The sequence below is a fragment of the Silurus meridionalis genome, chromosome 13 (assembly GCF_014805685.1).
Source record: "Silurus meridionalis isolate SWU-2019-XX chromosome 13, ASM1480568v1, whole genome shotgun sequence".
Taxonomy (NCBI): Eukaryota; Metazoa; Chordata; class Actinopteri; order Siluriformes; family Siluridae; genus Silurus; species Silurus meridionalis.
Genome location: NC_060896.1, coordinates 8,639,858 through 8,650,131, shown reverse-complemented (window position 1 = coordinate 8,650,131; position 10,274 = coordinate 8,639,858). Strand labels below are relative to the sequence as shown.

The 10,274-nt window shown below is 37.7% G+C and overlaps 1 protein-coding gene across 2 annotated transcripts in view; it reads right to left on the bottom strand.

Annotated features, from left to right (window-relative positions):
• Nucleotides 1-1,456: 1,456 nt before the first annotated feature.
• srgap1a (SLIT-ROBO Rho GTPase activating protein 1a) overlaps nt 1,457-10,274 on the bottom strand; it is an 89,031-nt gene continuing 80,213 nt past the window's right edge. Inside the window, exons 19-22 of one of the 2 annotated variants that reach the window (XM_046864142.1) lie at nt 9,409-9,589; nt 7,616-7,747; nt 5,773-6,139; nt 1,457-4,293 (exon numbers count right to left, since the gene is read on the bottom strand). In XM_046864142.1, coding sequence (XP_046720098.1) covers nt 3,940-4,293; nt 5,773-6,139; nt 7,616-7,747; nt 9,409-9,589 — 1,034 coding nt within the window. In that variant the 3' untranslated portion in view covers nt 1,457-3,939. Of the gene's footprint in view, nt 4,294-5,772; nt 6,143-7,615; nt 7,748-9,408; nt 9,590-10,274 lie in introns of both variants that reach the window. The other variant, XM_046864141.1, reaches the window with a different exon arrangement.

Sequence of the window (10,274 nt, the reverse complement as noted above, 5' to 3'; positions counted from 1 at the left end):
CATTCTTAAAAATAAGTGCACTACATCGTAGATATTTGGGATACAGGCTTGTTTATACTAGGGATATAATTAATTTGACTTCAGAATTCACAATCTGTATTTTTTCAGTTAATAATGGAGCCACGTTTCATGAGACAGACAGACAGACAGACAGACAGACAGACAGACAGACAGACAGATAGATAGATAGATAGATAGATAGAAAAACCTGAGCTTTTTACTAAATCTCCTATAGATTTTATTTTAATAAAAACAAATTATATATTTATTGCGCAAGTATATATTATCATCATTTATTGTATTGAATTAATTTTTTTAAATCAAAGAAAAGTATTTACAAAATTTGAGAACCATAGGGTGTTTTGGGCTCCTGTTTACTATTAGAAACAATGTCGACACTGCTGGAATAACATCTGGAGAAAGCAGTGATACAGGGCCACCTGCTGGATGTTGAAGCCTGGGGAGACTGAATCTCATTAGTCAACCAAATGCTAGATTTTATTTGATCAATATAAAGTCATTTCAGCTGGAGCAGAAAGAAAAATCCCATTCCTCACATGCTTCAGTGTGATGTGTTACATCTAAATGTCATTTTCTGATGTCTTTCTAATATAACACTATTGATAAACGGTATTTTACTATTTAATCTCTAGCATATATCAGTGAGTGGGAAGGCTATTGTTTTAGATGTGAGGCAGTGAAAAGTAAAAGAAAGCGATAAGGCAAATGTCCGATGCTGGACCCAATTTCACAAGTTCAGTTCATTGACAATTGGAATATGTACAAGGAGTGTATTATAGTGTAACAAATGTGCCATCACATGAAGTAAAATATGCAGCACCATTTTGTTTTTCAAATAAATTATTCTGAGGCCAAAACTGTACAAGGCCAAGGTCTTTAAGAGAAAAGGAATCCTGTGTTATGTGAATGACTTTTGAAAAGACCCCTTGACTGCTTTACAGTTGGTTATTATATTATATACAAAATTATAAAAAAGTTATTTATTTACCAATGTTACATTACCTAACCCTAAGAGCTGAGACACAGTACAACCTTTGATTTAGTGATGTTTACTTTGGAATAGAGGAGGACTGAGAATGTCTTCATCACAGTACATACTGAAAAGTCAGTAAATAAAGCAACACAAATCATACTATCCAGGAACATCCTCTATGGCTTCTGTTACAGAGGAGGATATGAAAAGCTTGTTAACATGACTATAATGATTTGTGCCAAATTTATTAAATAGCTGGTGGTTGCAGTTTGTCAGATATCTGCATTTAGATGAATATTTCAATTCCAACATGACAATGAGTCTATAGATTTTTAAGATTTCAACTTGCGAAAGTCTTTTGCATTTTGTTTCATTCTTTATGACGTCTAGTATGCCTCATATTGCATATAACCTAATTCCAAATGGTCTATTAAGCATGTATAACCACACAAGACGACAACCTGCTGATCAAACTATGTTCTTTATTAGAAAGACATGATCCAGAGCAGTGCCTCAGCTCAAATGAAAATAAAACAAAAACCCCAACAAAAACAGCTCCATAACTTGTTAGGATGTTGCATGCCATATATACAGTCTTATACATGAAAGTGCAATGTCACAATGAATAAGCAGTATATTTATCAAATTTATTCAACTGGTCACTGTCTTTTCCTATATGTCCTGCACTGGGATGAAAGATGAGTGTGACAGCACAGAGGACACTGGCTTGAAGCTCCTCTAAAACGGCTGTTTTTAAAGGCACTTTCACAAGTCCATACTACAAATGAACATTGCCACACTGATATAACAGCAGTCTGTTACTGTACACCTGTGGAGGGAGAAATCCAGGAATAAACACTGAAACAAATACACTCTCGAATAAAGCATATTCGGTCTGCAATGCACTGTACACTTTATTACAAAAAAAACAAAAACACAGAGAGAGAGAGAGAGAATCTACATTAAAATATTATTGTTACAATTTAACAGTTAGTCATTCAAAAGGAAAAATAATCAGACTTAAAATACATAACATTAGAAACAAGTGTTACTCACTTCCTGGCACACTGCTTCAACAGATGGCCCATTGTTCTGGATTAAATTTCAGTATAAGCATATGATTTAGAATTATTAATATAGCACATACACACACACACACACACACACACACACACACACACACACACACACACACACACACACTATTCTGTCCCATTTGCCTATATTGTACATTTTTAAAACATTACTATAAGTAAAATTTGCCCAATTTGCAAATGTCTACGTTATATTTATTCTGTACAACTGGGACCAGCTGCAGCACATTTACATCAAACTCTAAATGATAAAACTGATTTCATAGCTAACAATGTTTCTAGGATGCTGAGAGCATTTACGTGTTATTTAAATATTAGGCAGTTCACTGATCTAAAGCACAGACTAAGGCAGATTGGACCTCATACTTCATAAGGATGATCACATTTATATTTTATAGTAACAGTCAAGAGAGTCCATGGCTATTGGCTTTCATGCCTTTGTTTGGTAAAATTACAGAAATATTGCCTTGAATCTTTAAGACTTAATAAAAAAACAAACGCTCTTTGCATATCGTGACTGAAAACTATTAAGGTTCATGCTCTATATTTAAAATATCGGAGGGATTAGTGATCTTTGAACAACAAAGTTTTGTACCGTCTGTAAGAGCAGTGGTGTGGATTATTATAGAGTGGAGTCAGTGAATATGTAAGAAACATGTGATTATAACAAACTAATTCTGATTAGCTGTTCAGAAATACACAGGGTTTTTGTCTAGTAATAGCAAAAAGGTCCATAAAAGTGAAATCCTTCCTCATTTGTACTCACTGCTCTACTGTTCTATATTTGAGTCATGGTGATAGTGATATTATTGGATGTACTAAATAAAAAATATTAAATAAAACGTAGTCGAATTATTCTGCGTTAATTGGTGGTAATTGTGTATATACAGTACATATTACTAGTGTTACTATCAAAAATATAATATTAAAAGTAAAGCCTTGCATACACTACTTCTCTTGGTCTAAAAAAAAAATTGCAACTGCTTTTCAGAACAAGGAATTAGCAGCGTTTTGATTTGCTTTTTGAGACACCACCAGAGACTAGGGTTAGTTTTTCATGTGGCAGTGCTGCTTAGTTACCAGTAAACCACATTCATTGCTTAATAACTGATTAGTTCACGTCCGTTTGAGGCAAAAGAAACGAAAATTTTACACAATCCTGAGGCTGTAAACAAAGAAACAATATAAACCCTGCTTTGTTCCTGTTCACATTTAGCATTTCCCTACTAGATGTAAACTATTAGAACAAATGTTTCTAACCACGCAGGAAGCCTTTGTGATTTGTTGCTTTCTTTTTATAATACAGTTGCTTGACCTAGTTATAGTTTCCTTATCTATTCATACTGAGGATTACATTAGAAATTATCCTGGTCTATATACATGCAAGGAAACGCATCAGACGCACGCCACGTGAACGGATTTCTACATGTCATGACCGCACCTCAACTGGATTGAAGAGTGGCCTTTAATGCAGACCACACAGTAGAATGGTTCACATTTCAATGCAGAAAGAAAAACTATTAAAAAAAACTTTAAGCAGGTAAAACGTGTTTAAACAAAGTCCTGCTGTCTGTTACAGTTTATTATTGACCTGGGAAATTATTAGTAATATATATATATATATATATATATATATATATATATATATATATATATATATATATATATATATATATATAAAGCTTAAACATCCCTCTGGGCTGATACTCAGCACTTGTTCTGTCTATAGCAATGGAACAGAGGAACAGTGGGATCTTCAATCTAGTCCAAATGTAAACTGTGAAGAAGTAACAGTTATAAAGCAATCTGTTCAAATCAATATTAAACTCCCATCGCTGAGCTGCGATTGGCTCACATGGTGCATGATTTGTCAAGAGGATCCTGGGGCGGTGATGCCGTAGCTTGAGCTGTACCCCCCTTAGGAAGCGCCACCATGGGTTTGGGACGAAGAGCAGGAGGTTTAAGCTGGACTCCCATTCTTGGGGCTACGGCAGGTTTGAACGTCGTCATGGCGTCGCTGGTGGAGCTGGTGCTGCGACGCAGTGGGTGACGATTCAGAGACTCGGCAGAGTTGCCCGCTGTAGACGGAGAGTTCTTCATCTGCTCCAGTGTGTCCAGCACCACGTCAGGGGCGTGCTTCGCTGAGCTCTGTCTCTCAAGCTCACGCAGCTCGTTTAGAGCCGTGTTCATCGTCTCCTCAATGTCCTAGTGAAAGAGACAGGGGAAAGAGGGAATGAGCAAATATAATAAATTCAGATACAGTGACAAGGTATATTGACAAGAGCAAAAAAATAATAATTTAAATGCTCTGGCCTTTGTGAAGACATTTAGAGATGCCTTTTTTTTAACATGACTGTTTGGATATATGTGAAATGGTAATACTTTACAATAAGTTTCCACTTGTAACATCAACTGAAGTAAAAAAAAAAAAAGCTTTAGAAGTATTGTTTATTTTTTAACCTTGATATTTATTACTAAGTTTTTAAATTAGGTTCATTTTGATCTTATCTGATAAAATTGTAACAGATTTTAATTTTAGTCAATGCACTATGAACTAACGTGAATGTAGAGGCCTCTAGAGGGCGCTCTCGTACTGTATAATGACTTTCTCAGCTGCTCCAGAAAACTCAACCCAGAAAAACTATTGGTATGTATTTTGTATGTATCCAAAGTCCAACACCTTAACCACTAAGCTACCACTTACCCTGTTGTGTGTGTGTGTGTTTGTGTGCGTGTGTGTGTGTGTGTGTGTGTGTGTGTTCGCGTTTGTTCTCTCACTGAATTGTGCCGCTGTCATTAGCTGCTGCTGTGGGAGCCTGACAATGTTATCAGCACCATTTCTTTCTCATTACTGAGATGCTAATAAGAGCCCAGGCAGAGCTTATTATACAGCATGACTTGACAGACACCACGCCCCCTACTGCCTGTCAAACACTACCAGCTACATTCAACAAACTTTTTTGAAGCAGAAAATCAAAAGAAATCCATGGCATCAGATACCACCAACTGAAGAATAACGCTGAACTCATTGAATTGATATTACATTTTTCCATTTTGTGCCTGATTTTAATGCCGTTTTTAATTAACTGGGATTAGAAGTTTGATCATTATGTCTTTTGGTACAAACCTCACTACAAGTGCCCATCAAAACAAGTGATTTCTGAATGTTTTAGCGAAATAACCCTCATTCTATATTGTACAGAATGGGCTCTGAATACATGACATTTATGTTACAATTCAAATTCATCAAATGTATAATGCATGACAGCATAATAATGTGCCACTGCTCATTTTAGTCTGAAACAATAAAAAACATTTTGTTACCATTTTACAGCATTTAAATATCAAATCTTTTTCTATCAGGTTTTGTTACTGTTGACTTCTACTTATTAAAAAAGCATTACAGCATAAACCTATATAAAATCCAGTCATGAAAATGTATGTAGCATAAATAATAAAGCATCTAAGATTCTGCATCGTACTGGAAGTCAAGGTGAAGGTCAAATCATGATGACCTTTTAGAAGTTGAAGTTCACTCATAAACACTTTTGTATAACTGGAGAAACTTCTAAATCTATTCGTCTGAAAACCAGAATATTTGAAGAGGACGTGAGAGTTAGGAGCAAGAGGCAGTCACTGACTGTGTTACAGGGCGTGGTGTGAGGGCCGCCGCCGCTCGCTGACCTGTGCGATGCTTTCTGGGTCCAGACCCCTAGCCATGTACTGGCCTGAAGAAGTGGATCTACGGATAGGAGGGCTCTCGGTCTTCTTCAGGGACTCGTGACGGCTGATGTTCGTGAGGCTGCTGTGACCCGTGAGGCCGCTGTGGCCCGTGCGTCTGCGTCTTTCTGGGCTGTCTGTGACCACTGGTCCTCTGCCACGCACCACCTCACGGGGGCTGTAATGGCTAAGAACAGGTGAGCCGAGGGCCGGGTTGCCATGAGTACTGTGGTTCCCATGACTCCCATGGGATGGATGGACCATGCAGTGGGCATCGTTGGGGCGCGCTGGAGGCTTGCGATTCGGAGGGTCACTTCTCTTCCTGTGGCGACTACTGGGGAAAGTAAGAAAAAATTATATATTTATTTTGTATTTTATGGTTTTCGCAGCCTTCTCCCTTTGTGTGTAACCTTCAGATGAGCACTCTTGCTCATTATCTTTGTTTGAACCCAGTCTGGCATGTGGTACACAATATAAATCATGGTCACAGAGGTCAAGATGTTCCAGACTAAGCACCACAAAACATAATAAAAAAACCATGATTTTTGCATTTACTTCTGCATAATAAAGTAACTTTTTTAAATTATTAACAAGTGACCAGTTTCTGCATATTATTAAAATAATTAGCATAATTAAGCATAACTCCATCAGGCACAAAAAACAAATATACACAAATACATACTAAGTTGCATCAGGTAAAGCAAACCAATCCTCGTTCTCATTTACACACGGATAGACGATATTGTCACCTGAACTCATATGCTTCTTTCTGGAGTCTTTTAATGTACAAGACCCTGAATTTAAAAGTGAGCTAATCAAAAATGCATGACATATTTACTTCTCATATTTTTTTTTTTTTGTATATAATTAATTAACCTAATTATTATTTTAGTGCACACTATGACCAGCAGAGTGCGCTCTACACTGCATATAATCTCAACGAACAGCCATAGCATTTCAATTCAACTGAGAATTCAGAAGAAATAAGCTCTGACCTTTAAAAACACAAAAACTAATCATCTTAAACAGATGATTTCTGCAATAACTCACATTAACAACATTGCAGACTACGCTATCTAAAGTAGTAGCAGCCGTCAAGTCGTTCAGATATGCAGCACATTCTAAATGACTTTCATTGCTGAGTCTACCAACAATCACTCTATTAAACTAAATATGTTATGATTTGATCGCTATCATTATTTGTGCGGCAGGCTTTTGTTTTTGGAAGGAAGTACAGCGTGTTCTTCGCTGTGCTCTAAGGGAGGACGAGATTAAGACAAATGCAACAAATGATTTAGAAGTGAGGAGGCGATTTTTTTCATTGGACGGAGAGAATGAAGAAAAAGACTGACTGTAGAAATATAGATTATTAATGTGTCCTGGTCTCTAAATTATTTGAAACACATTAAACATGAAAAGCTGAATTCAGTGCATGTTTAAAAAAGCAGGTAATACTGATAACTATATGCTTGTTATTGGACTCTGACTGTATGAGATTCCAAGAATATAAGGATATACAGTCGGGTGGGGTAGGTGAGGCGAGAGGAAGCACATCCTGGGCTGTTGCTTTGGTGAGTGTTATGTATTGTTTGTGATTTTTTTTTTTTACATTATATTTATATTAATGGCTTGTTGAGATATAAGGAACATTGTATTAAATGTTTGTATAAACATTGTATATTAATACAAATATAATATAATAATAATACAGTGGAAGGCTGATGTATTGAGAGATGGAGATCCATTGCCACATCAGTATCTGTGGTATATAATTATCATTATTGTGGAAAGGGTTTTAGTGTCTCACCTGCTGATGTATGTGTCTGGTCTGTCTGTAGGAGAAGTTAGATCTCTGCTGGAGCACTTCTCATCTCCTCCATGTCCACTGCTCGCCTCGCTGTCTGCCTTCTGACTCAGAGTGTCGGAGAAGGTATCATCCCTGTGACACAACACATAGAAGGACAATCAAAACTCTGCTTCATCGTTATATACCGGAAGCCTGCTGTCTGGTCTTACATGCTGCCCTGCCTAAACCTAGAAAATGTATTACAGGTTAACGCGACACATACAAAACCTACAATAAAAAACTGCCCAAAAGTGATAATCATCAGAATATAAACACCACAACATAAGTAGGCGTGTATTTAGCACACTAAATCAGTGATACGCTACATATGAGATTTGAATTGAGCTCAGTCCTGGCTCTGAACGTACGGAGGAAATCCTGCCTGTGTGGGAGCTGTCCTGCAGATTTCCTCTCTCTCCAACCGTCTCTCTACAGGACAGAACGCCTGACACTGTCTGCCTCTGCACCTTCAACTCCCTCCTTCCCTGTGCTGGACTATAAATTCTCTCACCCCCAAGGTCATTTTCAACAGATATGGCTTTCCTCAGGATCAGGCATTACTCAGGCAGTATGTCGTTGAGACGTGCTCTCCACAACTGTGCTGCACAAGTTGCCCAGACAGTGTTTGTCATGAGTGTAGAATTTGTTAAAGGAAGAGTTCATAGGAGAGTAAAAACAGGGATGACAAAAGCAGTTCAACTACTGCCAAGATGAGCAAAGCAGGGGAGGACAGCCAGTAGGGGGTTTGTGCTGAGTAATCCCATGGAGTGTAACTGACGGAAAACCGTCACTTGCCAATTTGGATCACTCCCAGACCCTGGAAAGCTTAAAGTCTTACTAAGAGCACTGACTGAGGAAGTTACAAGTAGGTGTGCAGATTAAACCTGGAAGTCTCAATCTAAACAAAAAAGACTAGCTAATTTACTAAATCATACTATATAGTAGATAAAAAGTCTACACAACCTTTTTTTAATTGAATTGCATCATTTAGCATTCCCTCACACAACAGCTACTAAACAGGGAAAGGGCTGGAAAAATCATGCATCCTCATAGACACTGCACCTTTTTAGACTGCAGCTCAATCTGTTTTACAGGCAGACTCAACACATGAGGAAAGTGTTATCTGCCCTCTTTTACATACACTGTAGGGACAAACGTTTGTGGACACCTGACCATACGTTTCTTTGTAAACATCCCATTTTATATTTTTTCCCCATATGCTTTTACATTAACCTCAAATCTTCTGTTACACTAGATTTTGTGAGTGAGTGTGCTTGTGTATAGTTGTGCTGAAGGTTAAATTCAGATACTGATGTAAGGAAAGGAGGTCTGGGGTGCAGTCAGCGTTTCAATCAATTCCAAACATGTTCAATAGGGTTGAGGTCAGAGCTCTATAACAGGCCACTCAAGATCAGTCTTTATGAAACTTGCTTTGTACACAGGTGTATTGTCGTGCTGGACCAGGTTTGGGTTTCCTAGTTCAAGTGAAGGGAAAAATGTAATGGACTCACAATCACTCATGGTGTTTCTAATTCAATAGAAGTAAAAAAAAGTATTATGCCATCAAAGAAACTCTGACACAAAGACTAATTGTTTAAATCCTAAAGATGATTTTAAACCATTAAGCACTTGAAGGGTTACTGTTAATTAGGGTCAGATGTAGAGGTAAAAAAAAAAACCACTGGATTTGCCATGGATTGGGGAACAGATGTAGAAGTAATTTATCTCTATAAGCTAACATAAGCCATACTCACATATCTTGCACTACGATGTACTGATGAGGCACCAAGCCATCAATGCCATTATGTCTGCCCTCCCACCAGTCGTCCGAAGCACGCTGGTACAGCAGCAACGACGCACCTTTCTTGAATGACAGCTCACGTGAAGAGCGGCCCACGTAGTCGAACTTGGCAATTGCTTCAATTGGTTCGCCCTCTGCAATAGCATAAAAATACTTTTAATCTCAAATACAGAAAATCTTCATCAGAATGAAAGTCCGAATATCTCGCATTGGCTTTTCTTATTCATCTGTTGATTTCATTGGCAGTGACAGACCAAAAATATAGACCTTACACATCTAAACACTTCATGTCATCCAACACAGGCTGTGCTTTGACAGAACTTGAGAAAATATTGTTTGAAAGCAGTAAGATTAGAGTTCCTGCTCTGACCCTTTATCTAAGGACTCAATAGAGCATGCAGGGCTTCGATGCATGTAAAGTAGGAGCAGTCCTGGCAGCACTGCCTGTTCCCATCCTAAGCTGTTGCTTTAGCAACACGTCCAGACTGGGACCCGAGCCCGTTTTAAGGCTGTGCTCAATCCTAATACATCACAGCTTTTCAAAGGAACATCTATTACGTGAGTGGAATAGAATTATTATTGCTAATGAGCATAAGTATCACCTAATCAAAAAAGAAAAGAAAAAACAAAAACAAAAGAGATACGTAGAATAACACAAAAAAAAAAACCACCCATGAAATATTAAAAACCAGCAGCAACCATGAAACATTAAAACCCAACACAAACATAGGTGTACAGCATTGAAGCAGTGAAGCAGCTCATCCAGTGAGTAAAATAGAGAGCTAAAAATAACCTCCATCCTTTATCTCCCAAACCCCA